At 33.1% G+C, this 25,787-nt stretch overlaps 1 protein-coding gene across 1 annotated transcript; it reads left to right on the top strand.

Annotated features, from left to right (window-relative positions):
• Nucleotides 1-14,771: 14,771 nt before the first annotated feature.
• On the top strand, nt 14,772-24,015 carry LOC110635689 (protein ESSENTIAL FOR POTEXVIRUS ACCUMULATION 1). The gene is made up of 10 exons (XM_021785119.2): nt 14,772-14,935; nt 16,104-16,192; nt 16,311-17,162; nt 17,241-17,358; nt 17,476-17,667; nt 18,115-18,888; nt 19,064-21,821; nt 22,721-22,914; nt 22,992-23,051; nt 23,404-24,015. Exons 1-10 carry the CDS (start codon nt 14,866-14,868, stop codon nt 23,790-23,792), a joined length of 5,496 nt encoding a protein of 1,831 aa, XP_021640811.2. The 5' UTR covers nt 14,772-14,865; the 3' UTR covers nt 23,793-24,015.
• The last annotated feature ends 1,772 nt before the right edge of the window (nt 24,016-25,787 follow it).

Genomic DNA, 25,787 nt, shown 5'->3' with positions numbered 1-25,787 from the left:
CATTTATGGTAAGAAAGAGTTCTGATGATATTAAGAGTTGATATCATGTCTCATTGCCAATTAGTGATGAGCCTAGTAAGCCACACACATACACAAGTAATCACCAAATTAAATATGTTTTAATTAATTAATTAAAGAGTTTAATTGATTAGTTAAATAGGTTTGGTTTGCAATTAGATTGCAAAGTCCCTAGCATGGCTTGAAACCAAATATAGGTTATTGGATGTATAATATAAGTTAAATTTATATTTAAAGTGTTTAAATATGAATTTAATTAATAAGAAATTAATTAATAGAGATTAATTAATTTATTTATATTTGATATAAATTGATTAGAAGAAGAGAAATAATTATTTTGGGTTGAGAACTCAAAATTAAGATACAAGGGTATTTTGGTCATTTCACAGGGTGACATGTGGCACCATGAGATGGTGACACATGGCACTACATATAAGCTTGCCATATGTCTTTTAATCATGTAAGATGATCAAAGTCAATATTAAATATAGGTTTGACACTTAGCACAATGTGACTGGGTCAATTAAACCTAGAGCCAATCAGAATGTGACATGTGGCAAGGGTTTTAAGTAATGACCTAGCTAAATAAGTGTAAGGATGAATGAACAAAAATATAAGCTGCTCATTCTCTCTTTGTGCCACCACCCTTGGCTGCCCTCTCACCTCTTCTTCTTCATCTCTTATCAATTCAAAGAGATTAACAAACAATCTCTTGAATTAAAAATACTAGAAATTATTTCTAGTGTCCTGTTTACATCTGTAATCTCTCAAAAGGCAAAACTTGATTTTCTAATTCATAGAAAAAGCTTTAGAAGCTGTTCAAGGGCTGCCATAGGTGATCTTAGTATGGATAAGCTAGAGGAACAACATCTGGTGTCCTAAAGACGCATCCCAAAGGTGCCAAACATACTGCAGTGCATCAAAAGGTTAGTGCACTTGTTCTTGATCTAATCTAGGGTTCTAATGGATTAATCTGTTAATTCTAAAATCTTAAATGGCAAATGTAGATCCAAAAATATATTAAAATAGTTTTTATGTGCTGTTTATAATTGAAATCAAATAGATAAAAATAAATCTTGCATGATGCATGTGACCCTAGATGAAAAATTTTGAATTTCAATGATCTAAACTTGTGTTTTTCATGCTTCCACTCTTTCACCTCATTGTTGTCATAGTTTTGATTGCTTGACCATACTACATTGGCTTGCATATTGTCAAGTCTCCTTATGAGTTGGTCAAACTAAGAATTGATCATGCTTAGGGCATCCAATTCTAGGATCCTAGCTATTTTCCTCATATCTCTTCTCTCGTTTGACCATTCGAAATTATAATATGCAACCCTCTCCAAAAGTTCAAGAGCTTCTTTACTGTTTTCTCCATGAGGTCTCCTCCTGCTACTAAATCAACTATACTCTTTGTAGATGGTAGTAATCCATTGTAAAAGTTTTGAACTAGAAGCCAGTCTTCTATGCAATGGTGGGCACTCCTTTTAAAGATCTTTTATACCTTTCCCATACATCATATAGTGATTCTCCATCCTTTTCCTTACAAGTATTCAGCTCTACCCTCAATTTTATAGTCTTTGTAGGTGGGAAGTACCTTGCTAAGAAGGTTTGTGAAAGATCCTCCCAAGTGGTGAATGTTATAGCTGATTGAGAAAGCAGCCACTTTTTGGCCTTATCTTTGGGAGAGAATGGGAATACTCTGAGTCTAATGGCTTCATTAGAGACTCTATTTATCTTGAATGTGTTACATAAAGTAAGAAAGCATTGAAGGTGATAGTGTGGATCTTCCATAGGTGAACCTCCAAACTAAGTCTATTGAATCATCTGGAGCCATACCGGTTTAAGCTCAAAGTTATTGGCCTCCACTGTGGGTCTGGTAATACTGGATTGGAATCCTTGGATAGTTAGGGCACCATGGTCTCTCAAGGGTCTTGGCTTGTTGTTGGCAACCATGGTTAGAGTTTCAAAAACTACCAATCTTGGTTCTTAATGTCTCCTTCCTCTCTTGATGGCTCTAAGAGTCTTGTCTATTTTAGGATCCAATTGAAGCAGCTCCTCTTCAGGTTTTGTTTTTATCATTAAATTGGACAGAGAACCTAAAAAAGGAGTAAAAAGTAAAAATGAATTAAGTAAATTAAATAAACAAAAATAAATGCCTGCACCAACTAAATTACCTATCGCTCAAAATTACTAAATTCCCTAGCAATGGCACTAAAAACTTGTTTACTGGTTTACAACCCTGCAAGTGCATGGATCATGAACAAGTAATAAAATAATGAGTAGAGTATCATTCTCACGAGGAATTTATAAGCATAAGTACCAAGCTAAACAGTAACTTTGACTATTTAGACTATCGAATATGTTGAGAGATTAAATTTAAACTAACTAAAGATGTTGCGAATGGAAGAAGACAAAGTAGTAAACTTAAATTTAAAAATCAAATAACTAAAACAATTCCAGAATTAGGATTTCACACTTCAACTTTATTATGGACTTAACCTTCCCTATTTAACAGATTAAGGATTATTACTTTGATGGAAATTAATCCTAAGATATCCTAAGTCTTCTCTCAAGGCACCTAAGGTGTATTTTAATTAACCTGAACCCTACTTTCGTGACGATTAATCTTAATTAAAATCCTTTAAGTTCTTTTATTAATTATGGAACTCTAAAAAGGATTTCAACTTATCTCTAAGTTAGATTTTCTAAGTTCAAAATCTTTATTTCCAATACTAATCTTCACCTTTCAGTTCTTCAATTAGTATTTTATATCATCACTAAGTGGGTATCAATACATAGCATGCGTTAAGAACATAGAATATTAAATCAAAGAACAAAACTCAAATCCATTAAATAACCTTAGTATAGATCCATAATAAAAATTGAAAGTACTACTCTCTTAACCTTAGAATTAAATAAACTACTCACTCATGGTGAGTTTAACAAATATAATGAAATTAAAATAAAACAACATAAGACAGTCTAAAGAAATAAAACAAAAGAACTCAGAGCAAAGATCTACAGCCTTGAAATTTTAGAACTTGAGCTAAGAATCCTCCTCTTTGAGCTATGATGTAGATTCTCTCTAAATTGCTTTAAAAATGAGGATTTGAAAGTAAAGTGAACTCTTCAAACTCCTATGCCCATTTCTATCATCTAGTATTTATATCAGGTGCCTAAAAGTCATGTTCAGAGTCCCAAAAGCCTTAAAATCTATTCAGAATGAGTGTAGGAGAATCCAGATCAAAACATAAGTCTGTGTGGGGTAAGGTACATAGCCTGTGTAATTCTCTAGACACTCTATGCTTCGTGTTTTGGGGAGGATAACTAGTTATACAAGGTCTAGTGTGTTACACAGGGCAAACCACATGGCCCATGTACTATGGTCCTTTCATGTTTCTTCTGGTTTTGATGGCCAGAAGGTTACACGGGTCCTGGTTCATGCTTACATGATGTGTGTAATGTTATGCAATAGGCTTTCTTACTTTTCCTAACTTCTAAACCTGTCCTATAGACTTCTATACCTTGGATCTTCATTAAAACACCTGAAAAGATACATAAAACTAGAAATTATGCAGAGTTATCAAAACTAATAAAAACTAATGATCTTAAGTAAAATGCATGTAATTAACTACCTAAATGCTATGAAATGCAATGCAAATGTGCCTTAAAATACCTATATGATACAAGTGTATCAACGGGGGTCTAATCTGTCTTCTTTCCCTACCTGTTGCAATGCTATATGGTTCATGTTGCTATTGCTTAGGTGCATCATCATGTTAATCAGGATCTTGCACCTCATCCTCTAAAACACTAGACTAAACTACAGAAGTATCAACCTCAAGCTCCACACCGTGATTTAATTTTGCTATTGACTTCTCCCTCTAATTATCCAATGAAGTAGATTCGTTAAATGTCACATCCTTATTGATAGTTAATCTGGGAGACTTTAGATCATTACACCACAACCTATAGCCTTTCACTCTAAATACATGCACTAGAAATATGCATTTTCTTGCCCTGGGCTCAAGTTTACCATCGCTCACATGAGCATAAGCAGGGTAACCAAACACTCTCAGTTGAGAGTAATTAGCAGTGAATCAGAACAAATCTCAAAAGGAAATTTGCACTTAATAGTTATAGATGGAGATCTATTAACCAAGAAACATGTTGTATTAATTACTTCAGCTCAAAAATCTTTTTCTAATCCTGAATGTGAAAGCATGCTTTGCACTTTATCATAAAGCATTCTGTTCATGCATTTTGCAATACCATTATGTTGCGATGTCCCTGTATATGTGCAGTGTCTCACTATACGTTCATTGCTGCAGAATGCATCAAACTCACTATTATAAAATTCCTACCCATTATCAGTTCTAAGACACTTGTTTTTCTTTTTTGTCTACTTCTCAATTACAAAGGTTGAAAATACCTCATCTTTTATTTTTAGGAAAATACACCCAAATCATCCAAGAGTAATCATCAATCAAAGTCATGAAGTACCTAGCATCGCTATTAGAAGGGATTCTATTAGGACCCCATAGATCTGAATGAATGTAATCTACTATACCTTTGGTCTTAGACACTGTCTTTTTATTGAACTTTACTCTAGTCTATTTGCTAAACACACAAAAGTTTATAGATTCTATTTTCTAACCATCCAACAATTCTCGCTTGCTCAGCACAGATAACCCTCTTTCACTCATATGACCAAGATGCAAATGCCATAATTGAGTATGATTTTGATTATTGCTTCTGGATGCTACTGTTACTTCTCTTAAAACTGTACCACCCTGAAGAATATACAATCTTGAAACTAAATTGCCTTGTATGAGTACCATAAAACCCCTTCACTCTTTGAGAACTCCATTATTTACATGGTTGATGAATGATGATTATAATCCACTATGAGAGGATTTGATTCTCCCTCAAAAGGAAATATATAAGAAGCTTAGAGGTTCTAGGTTCAAAGCCTCAAAATCATTCAAAACCACACACTTTTGCTACAACCTATGTAACCGTTAATCTCAAAGGTAGCCAAAAGCATAGTTAAAATCCTGATCTAACTTAGGCAGTGAGTATGTCATAAATGATGGTATATTCCTACTTCATTTCTTTACGTCATATGTGTTAGAACACTTTGACTATTTTGACACAAATACATTTGATATTATGCCTAAACTTCTTCAAAATGGGGGGCAAATTGTAGACACCTATTTTTTATCCCTTATTGAAAGCATATTTATAGAAGCAGTGGGGAGCCTTATGATGAAAATACCATTGGATGGTAAAGATCTTGAAGCATTTTAGAGACTATGAAAGGACTAGAAAAATAATAACATATAAAATTTTTTCAGGAAATTTTCGCATTTTGGGAAGTTAATTGTATTGTTTTGAAAATAAAAGGTTTTTAAGGGCTATAAGTCTATATTATTTAATTTTATTTAATATTATATTTTTCAAAGTTCTAAATGGACATATAAAATATTTAATTGAGTTAAATTAAATAATAAAACCCATTAAAAGTTTTAGTGTAGTTATAAATGAATGTGGACTTGAATATTTTGAGCTTTTTTAAAATGCCTTTTAATTAAAAAAATAAAAAAGAAAAAGAAAAGTTTGATTGAATCTATTGAAAATTCTTCTTCTTCTTTTTTCTTCTTATTCTTCTTCTTATTATTATCAGTTAAGATAAAATAAAAAAAATTAAAAAGAAAACAGAAAAAATTTTGACCGAATCTGTTGAAAAGTTATCTTTTTCTTCTTCTTCTTCTTCTTCTTCTTCTTCTTCTATTTTGGGCTTTTTTAAAAGACCTTTTAATTAACAAAAAAAATAAAAAAAGTTTGGCTAAATCTGTTGAAAAGTTATCTTCTTCTTCTTTTTCTTCTTCTTCTTCTTATTATTATTATTAGTTAAGATAAAATAAAAAAAATAAAAAAGAAAAAAGAAGAAAGTTCGACTGAATCTGTTGAAAAGTTTTCTTCTTCTTCTTCTTCTTCTTCTTCTTCTTATTATTATTATTATTATTATTATTATTATCATTATTATTATTATTAGTTAAGATAAAATAAAAAATAAAAAAGAAAAAAGTTTGACTGAATTTTTATCTTCTTCTTCTTCTTCTTCTTCTTCTTCTTATTATTATTATTATTATTATAAGTAATAGTAGTAGTAGTTAAGATACAATAAAAAAATGAAAAAAAAATGATAAATACTTCTTCTGCCAAGATTAGGAGTTTTCAGTTTTTGTTTGTTTATTTATGTATTTTTTTTATCTTTTTAAATTCTAAAAAACCTAATTAGATTTGTTTAGTTTTATTTTATTACCTTTCATACTATAAATTCATCATTATGGTCAAGGTTTAGGGATGGGATTAAAGTGGCTAAAATTAAGGAAATCTATGTTGATTTTTTGCTCATAGTTGGTGTGTGGGAGACCTTCTCATATAAGTTTTTGTTTTCCACTTTCCCATTGCACTTGCAATCTTTTCTACACAATCAGACAATTGTCCCTAGATTCATTTAGTTTAGGTTAATTAATCATTGTCAAAGTATTTTAGTTTAGCTATTTCGGCATGTCCCAATGATGCATGATTTTTTAGTTTCTTTTTTCTATATTTTAGTTCATTATCTTAGGAGTCTAGATTAATTTTTATGTTAATTTTAGGCCTGTTTAATTGGGTGAATTGATTTTTATATATTTTAAATGCAAATCTGCCAATTTTTATATTATTGTGGTGTTTTACTTCTAATTGGACATTAATGTGTTTTAATCCTATACTAACTCTTTTTTGGGTTTTCTATGCGAGTTGGGAGATATAAGTTGACATGGGATAAGATGGAAAATAATATTTGGATGAGAAAATAACTCCTAGGCAAAATTTAAGAAGAGATGGAAGCAAAATCTAAGTATAACTTGGAATCCTATTTCACTTGGGACTTTTAATTTTTATTTGGATGTTTATCTATAGTTAATGTATTTTTTTATTTTATTTTGTTCTAATTTTGATGTATTGGACATTTTTAATTATAAATTTAATTAATTTTTAGTAGTTTAGTTAATTAACATTAAAGAAAACCCATTTAGCCCAAATAACTAATCCATGGGCATCCGAGGAACAAGATGAACCAATTGGTGGATCAAACCCAATCTAAAGCACAAGATGGAACTCGAAAAATTCTTGCATGAGGCTATGGGGCCTAAAAGGCCTTGTAATAATTGTAGGATTTTTATTTGAATTTGATCTCTTTTTTCCTCTCCTTTCTTTAGTTGTAAGACTTTGATTACTTTTTGTGAACTTTAAATTGCTTTAGTTTGCTTTGAACATATTGAATTGAAGTCTTGGCATGTAAATGGGCTTAGTAAAAATGCATATAGGGAAACATGGTAATTGATGGACCTAAATATATAACCTAGAAACTTTGACATGTTTAGGACCCTCGTTTTTTATGCATGTACTTTAGATTGAAATGCTTAGGAGTATTTCTTTTGTATGCTATGAATGATATGTAAATAGATATTGCATATAATTAACTTAGTTAAATATGCAAGTAGGGCAAGATAGTAAAAGGGTAACATCACTTAAATATGCAAGTAGGGCAATATGGTAAAAGGGTAACATCACTTAACTTAGAAACTTAGCATGTCTTAGGAATTATATGTGTGTGCCTTGGTGTGATTGTATGAACAAAATGTGCTTGTAATAACTTAGCTTGCATAAATGTGTGTTAAGAAATTTAATAAAAGAAATAATAAGACAGACTTTAAGAATCATTAGTAGAGGCTGGCCCTTGTTCTAAGGTAAGTCCAAGTGAAGAGGGTGCCTAACATCTTTTCTCTCTCGTACCTACTATCCCAAACCTAGGCCATTGGGCTCATGATAAAAGAAAGATAGTGGAGCTCAACAAGGGGTAAGTTGCCAACTATGTCCTTTCTGTGATTTTGTACTAGTTATTATCTAGGTGACGCCTTCTTTCCTCCACCTTTGTATTGTTAATATCCAATAATCATAATAGTGTTATGGAAAGACGATGCTGAACTAGGTTGGAGGGTCCCACACACTTGGAGAATCAAATAAGCCAACTAACTTCCTTAGTGAGTATATTAAAAACACAAGGGTCAGGTAAGCTTTCTTTCTAAAATCTTATCAATCCTAAAGAAAATGCTACTGCTATTGTGTTGATGAGTAGTAAAGAATTGGAAGCAACACCTAAAAAGGGAATGGATGCCGAAAAGGCAAAAGAGGTAAAAAAAAGCTTGAACCATCAAAGGAGGAGAGTTCATCATCTTCATCATCTAAGGTAACACCTCCTACTCTTTTAATCTTGATATTAAGATTCCACCCCTTTCCCTTGTAGATTTGCAAAGTCTAAGAAAGATGAAGAGGAGAAGGAGATTCTTTATATGTTTAGAAAAGTGGAAGTAAACATTTCCCTTTTAGATGTTATTAAGCAAGTGCCTAGATATGCAAAGTTTTTAAAAGAATTATGCACTTCCAAGAGGAAGTTAAAAGGTAATGAGAAGGTGAGCATGGGGGAAGAATATGCCAATTGTTTTACAAAAGAAGCTTCCCTTAAAGGTAAAGATTCAGGTATGTTTTCTATTCCTTGCAAGATTGCTAACACAAGTTTGAAAGAGTAATGTTAGATATAGGTACATCTATAAATGTTAAGCCTAGATCTATATATGCTTCATTAAACTTGAGACCATTACAAAACACTAGTGTTATCATACAATTGGTTGATAAGTCAAATGCATATCTTGATAGCGTGATTGAGGAAGTTGTAGTGCAAATTAATGAATTAGTCTTTCCTATTGATTTTTATGTTCTTGACATGGAGGATGATCATTCTTTTAATTCATCTCTTATTTCATTAGGAATACCATTGAGAACATTTAAAAATAAGATTGATGTGTATGATGGTTTGCTCACCATGGAATCTGATTATGAGATATGTAGGTTTAGTATTTTTGATGCCATGAGATATCATAATGATGTGCTTGCTATTTGTTATCTAGATGTTATTGATGAGTGTGTTAATGAGATGTTTGAGTTAAGTGATGAGGACCCATTAAAAGTGGCACTTTGCCATGATTTGGAGAATCAGAAAGGAAGCTTGCCATTGGTGAAGGGATGGAAGAGATTTTGAAATTCTTTGATGTTGGATAAAGAAAGGCTTGAAGTCGAGCATGAAACTTTGAATAAATGTGCTACTTGGAAAGGCTTTAAATTAGATTTGTTTCTTATTTCTCTCTACTTTTATGTTTTGCTTATATTTTCTTTTCCGTTACATTGAGGACAATGCAAGTTTCAAGTGTGGGGGAGAGATTAATGTCTTTTGTTTGTTGATATGTGTGTTAGTGTCTTTTTGTGCTTTCTTTTTAAATTTTTACGTGAGGTTTTCATTTTTCATTTTGGCATGTTTTGTGCTTGTATGCTTTGCCTTTTGTGTGTTTTAAGTGATTTCCAAGATTGATGAGATTGTGTATGTCATGAGTATGGATTGATCTAGCTTAATGAGAGCATGGATAGAATGGATGAGTTGAATTGTAACTTAGGCTTCCTTAATATAACAGTCGAATTGAAGGGTTGAATATGCTAATATGGTGGATCAATAAACCTTTTGAGAGCTTTTAATTTTAAGATTGAGACATCTATGTCAATCTCTATTTCCTGTTGTGTGTGATATTCATTTACGAATATTGTATCTCTAGAACTTGCTTTTAATTTTGTTGAGAGTACACTAATATATGCATGCATGAAAATGATGAAGGCAATTTACAAGTAACCACTTTAGCTCATATAGCCAACCTATTGAAAACTAAGAGTTGTCTCATTAGTTGACTATTTTGAGCCTACATTATTTCTATTCTTTATGATTTTAAGCACATTAGAAGCCATGGCCTATAAATCAAGTATTTCTGCACTAACCTTAGGATTATTAAAGCATTTGATTAATTGAATATGGTTGGTTCATATGAAGAGAAAGTAGTGAAATTATTATATGTGCTTAATGTATAGCTTAGTGTTTCTTTTATCTCATGTGCATAAAGAAAAATAAAAAGCAAAGAGTCATGAAAATGCAAAGTAAAGAAAAATGTAATATGACCCTTATATATGTGCAAGGAACATAAGCTAAATTCTCATTGTAAGTGAAGTGTGAAAGCCAAAAAAAAAAAAAAGAAAATGAAAAATGAAAAAGAAAAAAAATGGTGAAAAGGAAAGAAAAAAATTATAAAAATGAAAAAAGAAAAGAAAGAAAGAGCTAGTGAGTTTGGATTGAAAGTTAAAGAACTATGGTTTTGATGTTATATGTTTCGTGAGTTCAATATTTGAATGATCTACTAGTTTCTTTGGATTTAAATTTGTTTATCCTTTGTTTCATACCTTCATCCTAGCTCCATTACAACCTTGATAAAGACCTTTAGATTTGTGTTGTGCATATAATCTAAGTAAACACTATACTTGGGAAAGTGAACAAGCTAGCTTATGGTATGGTAGGTCATGTTCATGGATTGAATTTTGAGAGTAAACACTTTAACCTAAAAACATAAGAGATGGAGTAATTCTTGTGTCTATGCGGAGGATCCTCCATGTTGGTATGTTTAACTTTTTCATGAAATTGCAATGTTGAGTTAAGTTTTAATATGTGCGAGGAGATTTATTCATGATAGTTACGATTCTTAAATAGCTTGGTTTTGTTCATGCTTATAATATGCTTGTCTTTGAAAATCTTGGAAAGTGTAGATTAAATAGTTTTGTAGGTTTTAGTCTTTTTTTGTTCAAGGACAAACAAAGGTTAAGTATATTAGAATTTAATAAGTGCATAAAATATCATATATCCGCATACTTACATTTAGTCTCTAGTTCACGTTCTTGATTTATTTTAGTGTTTCTTATGTTTAATTTATGTTTTGTAAGTGTTCAAAGTGATTAGAAGTCATTTGGAGTCATTTGGAGCAAAAATGAGTAAAAGAAAAGAAATGCAATTTTTGGTGGGACTACTGATGATGTGGCATATGACATGGCAACCACATGAGTGGCATGTAAGGAGAATTAGCAAAGCATATGTAGCATCTTACGGGAATATTTAGTTGCTTGAATTAATTGCTTTCCTTGGAAGACTAGGATTTGACTTTTCCAAGGTTATGAAAAATATGCAATTAATGTGAGATTCTCTTCTTCTTAATGATCAAGAATTCCTTCCTAATGAGTGTGAGAGACCAAAATAGGCTTGTTTAATATGAGATATTCCTATTCAAGATTGGTAGATACTAAAGAGGAAGATTTGCATCAAAACACCTTAAATAGGAAGCAAAAGTGGCACACACTTTAGGCACCACCAAGAAGCACAATTTGGCTTATTTAGGTAGCCTAGTTGCACCTCAAAATACTATAAATACATGGCATACAAGCTAATGGAAGTGTTGCTTCTTCCCTTGCTCTTTGGTGCGTACTCATCTCAACTCTTTACTTGGAAATGTGCTTTTTCAAGACTTCACTTTGTTGCACTACTTCTCCATCATCTTTGGCATGTTCTTGATTGTGTTTTGGTGTCTTGTTTGTGAGAAAATGCTACTAGTTTGACATGAAGGTGCTCTTCCCTTGGTTGCATAACTTTGCTTCATTCCTTCCTTTTATGGTATATACTTGCATCTTTCAAGCTTCTTGGTGGCGCATCACTCTCCATTAAAGGGCAGCATGTTCTTCTTTTTTTTTGTTATTTTTATTGTGTTTTCTTTTTGTTAATGTGAGTGACTAGTTTTCTGTTTAATAGAAAGGATTGTTGAAACCATGGATTAATTATCATGAGACTATTTTGAGCTATCAATTAAATCAATATTTTTCTTTATTTTGATATCTATTTTTCTCTTGTAATTCATTAAAAGATGGCACGTGTGATTGATTAAGAGCACCACTACTTGATTATGCATGTTGAACTAATGCAAGTTAGAATAATTAAGTATGAAATTGCTTGATTTGCTTAGCATAAGTAGCAAAAGTAATATAGTGAGAATATATCATATTGCTTAGAGATTCATAGTCTATGTTAAATGATTATTCTACTTGTTGTGTAATTGTTATCTAGAATTAATGGTGTCTCTTTAGTGTGTTAAAGCCTTGTGCTTGACTAAGGTTGTTCAATTGGTTAGAGGTTAATTAGACGCTTACTTCGGTTAATCCAATAAGTAAAGAGAGAGAGGGAAATCAATGCTTGTTTGATTTCTGCAACCAATTTATTTCGGAAAATAAATTTATGCATTAGTGTCAATGATTGATAGTTAATTTCTATGGTGGATACATATCTCTTTACTGAGCAGTTTACCATAGCGTTATTTATCTTAGTCGCATTCTTATCACTTTGATCATTGGTGATTTGCACACTTTTAGCTTTTAGTTTAATTCTCTTAATTTAAGTTACTTAGAATTACTAAAACTCAAAACACCCTTGTCTTCTTTTTCATTGGCATGTGTGAGTACTTGAATTTATATTGCTAATTAGTCCATCATTCTTTGTTGGATCGACTTCTGCTTGCTCTTATTACAAGTTAGTTAGTCCAGTGGAATATTAGAGTTACTTGATACATTTAGCACACATCAATTCTAATAAAATTAAGTAATTAGACGTATATATTTTTACTTGTATGTTCAATTATTTCTTTTAATTTAAAATACATGCATAAAAATATAAAATACTCATGTAGAATAAAAACGAAATTAATAATTTTTATAAAAAAATACAAACCAAATACAGTCATATACAAAATATTTTTCATAATATCTTATTATAAAATAACTTCACTATCATCTCCAGGTGCTTGTCTGGTGCTCAGGCATTATAGTTCGACATTGGGAAGCTCTAATAGTTAATTCAACACGAAAGTAAAAATAAAGCTAAGCATCAAATCAAAGCATATGCTAAGTTATTTCAATTCTTTAATAGTTTTAGCACCTCTTTAGTACGGTGGTTTGGAGTTTAAAATTGTTATTTTTTTAAAATATTATTTTAAATGTTATTAAAAAAATAATTTTATTATTTTTGTATTTTATTCATTAAAATTTATCAAATTTAATTTTAAATTAATTTTTTAATACTAATACCAAATAAGCCCTTACTATCCTATTACCCTCGACTTGCTAAGCAGACCAATACTAGATTCTCCAATCCATTCAAAATGATGCACCATTATTCATGGGATAAATTTTAATGATTATCCCTGAACTTATATAGTTGTAACATTACAGTACTTTAACTTTAAAATGTAACATAAAACCCTCTAAATTTTTAAATTTTATACAGTAAAATCACTCTGATTTTTAATTACTGATTTTTCAGTTAGAAACTGATGTCCCGCATGGTACTTAGTCAACATTCTCTCTCATCTTTTTATGCAAAGTGTAAAATTAATCTCTTGACGTATAAAAAATTATTCTGTCTATAAAGAAAAATGATTCAATTTATACAAGGCTTGAGAGAGAAAAGAGAAATACTGACTAAGCTCCATATTGAAATTACCCAGGTCAGCGTCTAACTGAAAAACTGATAATTGGAGGTTATAGAATTTTACTATACAAAATTTGAAAGTTGATGGAGTTTTATGTTACATTTTTAAGTTGATGGACTGAAATATTATAACTAGGCAAGTTCAGGGACAATCATCAAAATTTATCCATTATTCATAATATAACTTATCCACTTAAAACTAAAATTCAATCCAGAAATTGTCCAAAACTGTTAACATGTTGCAGAAACTTCATAGAAAGAAGTTTGTATCAAATAGGGATTCTTTATTGTGTTGATGAAAGAGCAATTCCCTAATAGGATATAATATGAATTTAAATAATAAATTAATTTAACAAATTAAATTACAAATATTTAAATAATAATAAATTTTTATGTTATTTTTTAATTAATTAAAATAAAAGGTAATTTATATATTTAGCAATTCAATCATATATATTATAGATAAATATATGTATATTTATTATATATTAATTATGGTATAAAATTAATGGTTATTTATTTACAAATAATAATTTTAAGAATTGTTTAATGATAATTTATTATTAAAGCGAATTACATAGACAATACCTTTATATAGAGTATATAATAGTAAAATAATTAAATTTTAATTTACAATATAAAACTTTTAATTTTTAATTTAAATAACAAAAAATCATCTAATTCTTAATTTAAGTAATAAAGAACCTTTTAATAATTAATCTAAGTAACATAAAACTCTCAATAACTTTGAGTAACAAGTTTTTAATTTATTTTTACTAACATGACACTTATTAGATTAAAAAAAATTATATTCTCTCAATTGATTTTACACTTATCAGAAAAAAAATAATTATTCTCTCTCTATTTACAATTCAAATAATTTAATTTATATTGATTATCAATTTATGAAAATATATATTTTTTTAATTTCATAAATGACATGCTAATATAAACCTATTCAAAGTCATTCAAAATTTTGAATTACGTAAAATAAAGGTTATAAATTTTATTTTGTAAATTACAATTTAGATACGTTATTATTACATTTTTCTAAGTTTAGGTACCATTTTTATAATTTAACAACACTTTAAATACGGCTGGTTTTGTTAGGGTAATGACCTGTTTAGCCGGTTACCAATGTTGCCATTTCCTACCAACAGCTTCAGTGAAAGGTGACTTGAAGTCCCCGTAGCACGCACCTCTCTCTCTCTCTCTCTCTCTCCCGACTCCCGTTTTAACATATATTCCCTCTCTCCACAATTGCCCTTGCCTCGCCTCAAGCAATCAAACGCAACAAGGGTTTCTCTTCGCTCCTTTAGCTAACACCGATCATCCATGGCTAACAACTCTTCCTCCGATTCTCGCCACACTCTCTCCGTCGTTCCTCCTCACCAGATCTCCAAAGGTAAATTTCACTTCTCATTCTCTATGGCTGTTTACATTTCTATCTCTTTTTCTCTCCTTCTTTGTCTCTTGAATTAGAAGCACAAAATATCTCCAAATCAAGAAATTTTTTAAACAACAATCACAAACGATAATTTTCTCTGCTACTCGTAACTGTAATTTAGCTCTAATTTACAAAAAAAAAAAAATTACTAGAATTGAAAGAAAATCCAAAATAAACTGCAAGAACCCACCGGCTCTTTCTTTGATTTTATGCATTGGAGAGTAACAAGTCTAGTATACAATTTTGGAAGTTCTGCAAGTTGGCTAAGTGTGTTGGTGCTTGAGCTCCTTATACCTAGCTATTGAGTGTACCCTTACCCTTAAATCTTCGGGTTTTTGGCACTCTTATTTGAATTAATCTGCATGATATTTGCTTCTTAACAAAATGAATGAAGGGTAACAAGGTCTGAATCTATTGTTATTAAGGGTTTGCATGTGTTGTTTGTCCATAGGCTAAAATTTGGGTTGTAAGTTAAGCTAAAATTTAAATCCCAAGTAATAATAATTTTGTACGCATTATTTGAACTCTTGGTGATTATTAGGTTTTCGTTATTGATGATTACTGTTATGTTTTTGAATAGAGAAATATTTAGGTTTTTAAAAAAATACTGGTTTTAGAATTTTTAGATTCTATTCAAATTTCTCTTACCCTTTATGGAAACATGTTTATGGATTTTCTTTGAAAAAACGAGCTTTGATAGAAGAAATTTCATGAGAGAGAGAACGGTTTCACTTTCATTTTTTCACTGTTAGAGAGAGCGTTTACACACTTTTTAGAAAAGAAAGATCTTGCCATTTTAAAATAACCAAAATGCCATCCATGTTGTCAACTCTTAACCTTCTTTACCCACTTCGTTGCACGTTGATAAATATGTATTGCTGCCTAAGACAATTTGAGTCTATTATTGAAAAAATAATAGATTATGCAATAGGTCCTAATAAAGTCCAAGGGATGTAATAGGTTTTTCCTAAATAGTTCAGGCACTATTTTATGTATCAGATGCTCACTTAAATTGTCTAATCTGTGTGCTAGCAATGAGGCCGGATATGCAAGGTAGTTAGGTAGCCTATTTTTCCTTAAATAAAATATTTTCGTACATATGTCATTGACGCTTTTGTCAATGCAGATGTGCAAGGATCCGACAATCCTATACCTCTTTCACCGCAATGGCTTCTTCCAAAGGCAAGTGAGAATAAGTCTGGAGTAGGAATTGGGGTGAGTTATGAACATTTTTCCTATGTTCTTTATTTTCTTGCAACTTGTATTATAATCACTTCATGCTTCTACCCTATTGATTTGGATTTGGTTTTTATGGGGGATTATTTCCTCACAGGAAAGCCATTTCAATGCATATCCAGTGTATGGGAATCGCGTGGAGAACATGAAGTCATCAGGAAATGGTGAGGAGATGCCTGATGCCCAGAAGAAAAAAGATGTTTTCCGTCCCTCCTTGCTTGATATGGAAACTGGTCGTCGTGATCGCTGGCGAGATGAAGAAAGAGACACCAATTCCTCCTTGGTGCGCAAAGATCGTTGGAGAGATGGAGATAAGGAGCACGGTGACATCCGGCGGATGGATCGCTGGATGGACAATTCATCAACCAGACATTATGAGTCACGCCGTGCTCCTTCCGAGCGCTGGACTGATTCAGGTAACAGAGAGACTAACTATGATCAGCGGCGAGAGAGCAAGTGGAATACACGTTGGGGGCCTGATGACAAGGAGACAACAAGTGCACGCGACAAGTGGATGGACTCTGGAAGAGATGGTGACTTGCCTCTTGAAAAGGGGTTGTCTCATCTTCCTAGTCATGGAAAGGATGAGAGGGAGGGTGATCATTACCGGCCATGGAGATCTAACTCCTCCCAAAGTCGAGGAAGGGGAGAGCCTCCTCATCACCAACCTTTAATGGCAAATAAACAACAGGTTCTGACATTTTCTCCTGGCCGTGGACGTGGGGAAAATACTCCAACTTTTCATTCTCAATCTTGGGGAGCCACCATGTTGCATAAGGGTGAAAGTGGTCCTTTAAGATATAGTAGGACAAAATTGCTTGATGTTTACAGGATGACTGACATGAAATTATATAGTAAACTATTAGATGGATTTGTCCAAGTGCCTTCTCTTACACAGGAAGAAGCCTTGGAGCCACTGGCACTCTGTGCGCCTAATTCTGAGGAAACGGTAATTTACATATATGAATTGTCTTTGCGAATTCTATCAACATTTGCTGTTAATTGGATTTCTTCATTGCTTGAGTAGGCTGTTTTGAAGGGAATTGACAAAGGGGACATTGTAAGTAGCGGTGCACCTCAGATGTCCAAAGAGGGTTCTTTGGGACGGACCTCGATAGATTCACAATCAAGACGAGCCAAACTTGGTACCATACAAATCAAAGTTTTTTTTTTTTTTTTTTTTTTTTTTTTTTTTTTTTACAGTATATTAGTGTATATTGTGAAGTAGTGAATAATCTGTTTGGACTGGCTTGTCTAATCAGGCAGTAGAGAAGATGTTTCATTTCCTATTGACAATGCTAAAGATGAAAATGTTGACAATTCAAAAGTTGGTTACGGAAATTGCACAGAGGTATCTTCCCATGAAAGGCAGACACAGCATCATGGATCCAATACAGAATTGGAAGCCATGCTTAATCATAAGTTGATTCATGATAACAAATTAAAAGCTGAAGGTAATTGACAGATAAGTGTTACATATGAAGTCAATTATGTGTAGGATTTTGTTAAACTATGGAGTTGGTGCTTGAAATGATAGGTAGCTGTGCAGATGACCTTTTTGTCTGCATTTAATATTGCTAGATAAATGATTTCATTTCTAACTGTAGATTGTTTGGGATAATTTTAAACACATACACACACGCACCGCACATGTACATAGATATGTATATCTCTCTGTGTGTGCATGCGGGCCTCTTAGATTGTTACTAGCTTTAGCTTGATTTTTTGATTCTTAATTGGAAAAAATCAGATGAGTTTCAGTGCTTTGGTTCTTTTTATTTCAAATTTTATGTATGTGATTACTTTGTGATGCAATCTTTTTCCTCTTAGCTTTGACATGTATGGAAGTTTTGTCTGTATAGTCTTTGTGCATTTTTATAATTATTTCCTTCTATCTGCAGTTATTAAAGAAGATACTGGTATTCACAGAAGGATTGATGAGCCACCTATCATTAGGGAATCAACTTTGCAGGGAAATAATTCTGAGCATCCTAACACTCCTTGGCGAGCCCAATCACTGGGAGAACATTTGCATATGGCCTTGAATGACTGGAGAGAGATTCCAAGTGATGGCAGGTCAAGGACCTCTGAGATGGGCTGGAATCAACCTCAGAAAGATCTAGATAATCGGTGGGACAGTAATTTGGTTAACTCTCCGTGTCTCAAAGATGAAGCAAAATGGCAAGCCGGTGAAGATCCCGTTATTAGGAGGCAGCCATCTGTGCTTCTGGATAGGGAACAAGAAGCCAAGAAGCTTTCTCAGCCCTCACCGGAGAATCTAGTTCTTTACTATAAAGATCCTCAGGGTGAAATTCAAGGTCCTTTTTCTGGTAGTGATATTATTGGATGGTTTGAGGCTGGATATTTTGGGATAGATTTGCAAGTTCAGCTTGCAAGTGCATCAAAGGACTCGTCATTTTCATTACTTGGTGATGTGATGCCTCATTTGCGAGCTAAGGCAAGACCGCCACCTGGGTTTAGTGCTCCAAAACAAAATGAATTCACAGATGCAGCAAGTAGGTCTAACTATAGTAGTTTTGGAAATGTTCATTCTGGTCTAAGCGAGCTTGATCTGGTAAGAAGTGAACCAAGGCAGAAACCTGTTTCGACAACAGAAGCTGAAAATAGATTCTTGGAGTCACTGATGTCTGGAAATATAAGCAATTCATCTCAAGGTGCAGTCCCCTATATCTCCTTTTTGTTTTATCTCCTAATTTAAGAAGAATTCTGTATGTGGGAATAAGATTTTTGTTTATGCATTCTGCAATTCTAATTTCCCCAAGTTTTCTACAAGAAATTGTCATCTTGTTGCAGCTTAATGTGACATGGATGATTATGTTTGAGTTGTAGGTTTGCAAGGATATGTTGGAAATAGTTCTGCTAGTATTGCCCCATCGGGTGTTGATGGTGGAAATGACCTGTATCTTTTGGCAAAGAGAATGGCACTTGAACGTCAGAGGTCATTACATAATCCTTATCCATATTGGCCTGGGAGGGATGCTGCACCTGTGGCTTCAAAATCAGAAGTTCTCTCAGACTCTCCAATGCCACATGCAAAACTCTTATCTTCATTAAGCGACAATCCTCGTCAGCCCCCTCATTCTCAGAATGCTGACCTGTTGTCCATCCTTCAAGGCTCTGCCTCTGGCATTAATAATGATGTTACTGGTTGGTCAAATTTCCCTGCCCAAGGAAGTCTGGATCCTCTTCAGGATAAGATTGACTTGCATCATACCCAGAATTTCCCCCCACAAGCTACCTTTGGGCAACAACAGAGGCTTCAGCCACAGAGACCACCCTCCTTAGCAAATCTACTTGGTCAAGCAATAGATAGTCCATCTGGTGTTTTGACACCTGAAGCTTTACTCTCCCCCAGTTTATCTCAAGATCCACAATTGCTAAATATGTTGCAACAGCAGTACTTGTTGCAGTTACATTCCCAGGCTCCTCTTCCAGCACAGCAGCTGTCAGTGTTGGATAAGTTTTTGTTGCTTAAACAGCAGCAGAAACAGGAGGAGCAACAGTTGCTGAGACAACAGCAGCTGCTTTCTCAGGTTTTGTCGGAACATCATTCTCACCAACTTTTTGGAGAGCCACCATATGGACAGTTCCATTCTTCTGCAATAGCTACAGGAAACATATCTGCTGATGCTTCTCGGCTTCAGCCATCAAAAGAAATGCTGCAGATTGGTTCTCAGATACCTGTTTCAAATTTTCAAGATGAACACCCTCCTGGCTTGATGAATTTTCCTCCACAAGTTACTCAGGATGTTAGTTGTAATGTTGATACAGGAGTATCTTCTTTCCAACTTTCGCATCAGATGTTTGGGAATGTTAATAGTCAACAAGGTTGGGGTACTATCCCTGAACAGAATGATGAAATGCACCAGAAGGAATCCTTGCTAGCATCATCACCTGTAGAGATATCATCTTCACAAGAGTTGATGGACAAATCTACACAGGAGTGTTCCATTGTGCCTGAACCTGTACATGCTTCTGATCACCATGCTCCTCTTTCTGTGGAGCAGGCATCAGAATACACTTGGATTGAAGAAACTTCACAGGTTGCAATTCCTGAGATTACTGCAAATGCTGTACAACTGGATTCCGCTGGGATCTCGGTTACTAGACCTCTATCAGGAACTCATGAGGATGAAATTACAAAGCTTGAACATGCCTGTGCGATGAAAGTTCAGCTAGATGGCACTCTTGGTGAGCAGCAGGTTGAAAAAGAAAGGTCCAGTGATGAGCCCTCAGTGCCTGTGGAGGCAGATGTGAAAAAAGTTGAAGTTCACGAGGCAAGAAAAGCTTCTGAGAAGAAACCCAGAAAGCAAAAATCTGCTAAATCAAAGTCTACAGACCAGATAAAGGGAACATCTAAGAATTCCACTGTGCAGCAAATAAGGCAATCAGAAAGTGAAAGGCCAAATTTTGGTGACAACAAATTTGAGTCTCATAATGGAGCAGGAGAAAATCTTCATGGCACGCCACCAGAAAAGATAAGAGACAACAAGTTTGGGATTTCTTCTGCAGAAATTAAGTATTCCCAACCAGATAAAAGTTTTATGTCTTCAGATTTTACTACGGATGACGCTGAAATCACAGAAAATGATGAATCTAAACCTGTTGTGTCTGTTTCAATTCTCAATGCCCAGGTAAATGTGGGGCAACGAGCTTGGAAACCTGCACCTGGTTTCAAACCAAAATCATTGTTGGAAATTCAACTGGAAGAACAGAGAAAGGCAAAGGCAGAAGTAGCAGTTTCTGAGATCACCTCTTCTGTGAGCTCCATGACTTTGACAACTCCTTGGGTTGGGGTTGTGGGCAGTTCAGAGCCAAAGATTTCCAGAGAAACTCCTAAAGATGCAAGTAATAATGAGTTAAATGTGGGGAAACCTGAAATTTCACCTAATTCAAAGAGCAAGAAAAGCCAGTTACATGATCTATTGGCAGAAGAAGTTTTGGCAAAGTCTAATGATGGAGAGATGGAGGTTCTTGAAAGTGTGTCTAGCTTGCCTTCTCAACAACTCACCATGACTAATGTGGAATCTGTAGATGATGACAACTTTATTGAAGCTAAAGATACTAAAAAGAGTCGCAAAAAGTCTGCTAAAGCTAAGGGTACTGGCACTAAGGCCTTAGTGCCTACAACTGTTGATGTGCCCGTTAGTTCAAGTCCTATTGAGAAAGGAAAAAGCTCCCGTCTTGTGCAACAGGAGAAGGAAGTATTGCCTGCAATTCCGTCAGGCCCTTCTTTAGGAGATTTTGTTTTTTGGAAAGGAGAGTCAACAACTCATTCCCCTTCTCCAGCATGGTCTACTGACACCAAGAAGCTCCCTAAACCCACCTCTTTAAGGGACATACTAATGGAGCAGGAGAAGAAGGTTTCTTCCGTCCAGCCTCAAAATCCAATGATAACCCTTCAGAAACCCCAGCCAACTCAAGCTACCCAAGGAAGTGGTCCTTCATGGTCACTTTCTGCTTCTTCTCCCTCTAAGGCTGCTTCTTCCATCCAGATCAATTCCAATGCTGCTATTCAGTCAAAATATAAAGCAGATGATGACCTATTCTGGGGCCCAGTTGATCAATCTAAGCAGGAAACTAAGCAGTATGACCTTTACCTTCGTATTTTCTCTTTGGCTTGTTACCTTATTTTGCAATATCTTCTATCTTTTATTTTAATTTAGAGTATACTGGATTTCTACATGCATCTTTGTGTAATTCATCAATCTCTTATCTTCCCTATTTGGTAGTCACTTTGCTACTAATTATTCTGAATTGACAGTTCTGCATATGCCTATTTGTAGGCATTCCCTTCACTAACCGAAGTTGGTAATATTGATTGATCCTCATTGATTTACTCCATATTGCCTGTCTGAGAACAGGAAGGCATAACTAGTAGTTGTTTAACTTGTTTATTTCTTCTGTCTTCCTATCTTTTGAGGGATTATTGACATGACTAAGCCCTTCTGAGGGGTTAGTCAGAATGGCCCAAAATTATGCGGATAATTTACTGAAAATGCTTGTAGCTTACCAAAATAAATGCAGGCAATAATCATAATACACTTTCAGGCTTTTAGATCTATTATATGTAGTATTGTTGGGAACATGTCCTCATTATTTAACATCACATGTTTTCGGTCACTGGTTGAAATTCATGCATCTTTGACAGTTCTTGTGGCTGCCACCATTGAAGTTTTATTATGTTATCTTTATCAATTACAATTTTTGCAAATAAACAGAAGTGGAGATGCTTTTGTTTTCTGGCTGTGGCTCTGAATGTGGCATGCTTGTATGCTTTGTTTTAAGCATGCTAGTCTGAATTGATGCATATCAGATTTTTTAAAGTCCAGTTGAACTAATTATGTGGTTTGTTTTTGCTTTTCTCATATGTTTTTGCACTTGTGCCTCTGTCAATGTATGTCCATTTGTTTTCTGATTGGCTTCTGTTACAGTGCCTGACGAGGGAAAAGGAAAGTAATGAGTGATTGTTTTTCTTTTAAACAGGTCTGAATTTCCTCAGCTGGTGAACCAGGGCAGTTGGGGAACCAAAAACACTCCTGTAAAAGGAACTCCAAGTGGTTCATTAAGCCGACAAAAATCCTTGGGTGGCAGGCATGCTGAGCGTTCCCTTTCATCCTCACCTGCCTCGGTTCAGTCATCTCTTAAAGGGAAAAGAGATACAATTAACAAACAGTCTGGTAGAGTCACAATACAATTGATGGTCTTTTCTTGTCAAAAATATTGGCTAAACCTATATGTTTTCACTCTTTTGCAGAGGCCATGGACTTCAGAGATTGGTGTGAAAGTGAGTGTGTTAGACTTATTGGGACAAAAGGTATCAGTCTGCTATTTAGTTTCTGTTTGCCAGCATTTATTTTTCATCATTCTTGGTTAAAAGCAGCAGGGTAAGAAGGATATTTTGTAACTCAATAATTGCTTTCTTCTCAGATGTTACCTTAGTTTAAAATGAATTAGAATCATATGAGTGCATATAAGAAATTGGAAACTAAATATGGTGTCTCAAACATGAAGGCATGTTATATAAATCAAGGCAAAGTACTGCAGGATTCTTCATTGATTTAAAGTACAAATTCTGTTTCTGCATCTCAAAATTTCTGGCACTTGAACTTTAGAGGTGTATTTGTCTTGTGCAATTGTCATATATGTATATTTTCGATACTTGATAGATACGAGTTTCTTGGAGTTCTGCTCGAAGCAATCCAGATCAGAGGCTGAGATGCTTCTGATAGAGAATCTTGGATCATTTGACCCCAATCACGAGTTCATTGACAAATTCCTCAATTATAAAGAGTTGTTACCAGCAGATGTACTCGAAATCGCCTTTCAAAGTCGGAATGATCGAATGGCCACTGCTTTCAGTGCTGGAGATATGAATTTTGAAAATGCTGGTGTTGGGGACTACGACGGTGATATCACCATGGGACTTGATGGGTCCTCAAAGGGTGGTGGAAAGAAAAAAGGAAAGAAAGGCAAGAAGGTTAGCCCTTCCGTTTTGGGATTTAATGTTGTCAGTAACAGGATCATGATGGGTGAGATTCAGACGGTTGAAGATTAGGAGTCTTCTCAAGGTACATGTAAATACAATTTGCTTTAACTATGTGTAAGTGTTGTCTTAGGATTTTTGTCTTGGCGTAATGACGAAAAAAGCCATATCTTCTTGGTTTTTTTCTTCCAAAACTTCTAATTTTGGCAATTTTATCCAAATTGCATACGGTGCAACTTTTTGCTAACTGAATTTTCAGATTAGTCTATGGTCAATTGAATATTCAATTTTATCATTTTGTTTTTTTTTTCCCCTTTTTTTTGAGAATACAATTTTATCGTTATTAGTGAAAGGAGATTGAACGAATAAAATCACTCAATTTGATTAAATTGGTTAAAAAATCTGATGAACGACAGATAAATTTTATTATAAATTCATCGGCCAATGGCTTTAATTGGTTTCTTAAGAATGGATCTTTGTGATACACGATGATGGTGGCTTCGCTAAAAGGTACCCATGCCAGACTAAAAATCCTCCTAAATGGCTTAATTAACGATGCCAATGTTAATGAGCTTTTAGCTCAATCTTTCTGAAATTGCTCACAAGATGTTGCTTTGCTGAAATTGCTTACCGGAGATTTGATGTAACTTTCAATTAAAAATAGGATAAATTATTATTTAGTTTCACTATTTAAGTTAAGTACTTGATTTAAATTGAATTGAGCTAAATTGAATTATTAAAATCAAATTATCATATTTTAGAAATTATATACAAAAACATCGAATCAAATCGAATTGTTCTAATTTGATTTGGTTCAATTTAAATTGATTAGTTTTTAAACTTTGATTAGTTTTTTATTTAGATTTGATTTTCAAATTATTTAGTTTGATTTTTATCTTAGTTTAAATCTAATAATCATTAATCAAAGAAATTAAATAATTTATATATATAAAAATATACATAATACATAAATTTTCTATAAAAATAAAAAAATTTACTAATTAATAAAGTAATTTGATTTAATTCAGTTCAATTGATTTTTTTTTTTGTAAAATTGAAACAAATAAAAATAACTGAAATTCTTAAAGTCTAAAATTAAATCAAACCGAATTATCGAATTAAGATTGGTTCGGTTCATTCGATTCAAACTGAATAGTGCTTATCCCTATTTATAATTTAACGAAATTAACTATTTGATTCATGTATTTTAAAAAATATACTATTTATTAATTTTTTTTTAAAAAAAATATAAATTTAAATTTAGTCTCCACATAAATATAAATTAAATTTATCCAAGAATATATTTTTTAAATATTGTATTTTTCAGGATACGTGTACTAACTAATTAGTTTCATTAACCTTAAGGACTAAATAATAATATTTTTTAAATTAACTAATTAGTTTTCTTAAAATATAGAGACTAAATAATAATTTGAATAGTATAAATAATGAAAAATTTAACAGAGGGACTAAATAATTTAATCGACGTAAAATACAGAAACTAAATAGTATATTTTTTAAAATATAAGATCAAATAGTTAATTTTGTTAAAATATAGGAACTTAATAGTCATTTTCTCTTAAAAATATGAGATTTAATTGACTTTAAATAAAACTTAGCTAAGGTCCATTTGATTGCAGGTAAAAAAAAAAAAAATTGTAATGGAATGACAACTATATAATATAATCAATTGTATTTAAAATAACGTAATGAGTATTACACATAAAAATAGATATAATTATAATTATTTATTTTGATTTTTTTTATTTATTTTTAATATTATTACAACCATCACCATTTGATCTCGTCTTTGCCACCACAACTATTTAACCACTGCCGCCACTACTTAGTTATTACCATTGCCGCCATCAATGCCATCGGACCACTACTAAGACCACTATCCCCATCTTGTCGTTGTCATTGCCACCACTACCACCTCTTTCATCTTGTCACCACTATTATTATCGCTACCACTATTTCTACCACTGGATAAATTTAACAACCGTTTCTGAACTTATCTAGTATAACATTATAGTCTCTCACCTAAAAATATAACATAAAATCTCT

This window comes from Hevea brasiliensis, chromosome 15, assembly GCF_030052815.1.
Source record: "Hevea brasiliensis isolate MT/VB/25A 57/8 chromosome 15, ASM3005281v1, whole genome shotgun sequence".
Lineage (NCBI taxonomy): Eukaryota > Viridiplantae > Streptophyta > Magnoliopsida > Malpighiales > Euphorbiaceae > Hevea > Hevea brasiliensis.
This window is presented reverse-complemented; position numbering and strand designations above follow the sequence as displayed.

What these genes read in the sequence shown, in the direction of transcription:
- LOC110635689 (XM_021785119.2), top strand. Translation starts at nt 14,866, where the DNA reads ATGGCTAACAACTCTTCCTCCGATTCTCGCCACACTCTCTCCGTCGTT. An exon ending in TCCTCACCAGATCTCCAAAG is followed by an intron (nt 14,936 to 16,103) that starts GTAAATTTCACT and finishes TTGTCAATGCAG; the next exon opens with ATGTGCAAGGATCCGACAAT. An exon ending in TAGACTTATTGGGACAAAAG is followed by an intron (nt 23,052 to 23,403) that starts GTATCAGTCTGC and finishes GATACTTGATAG; the next exon opens with ATACGAGTTTCTTGGAGTTC.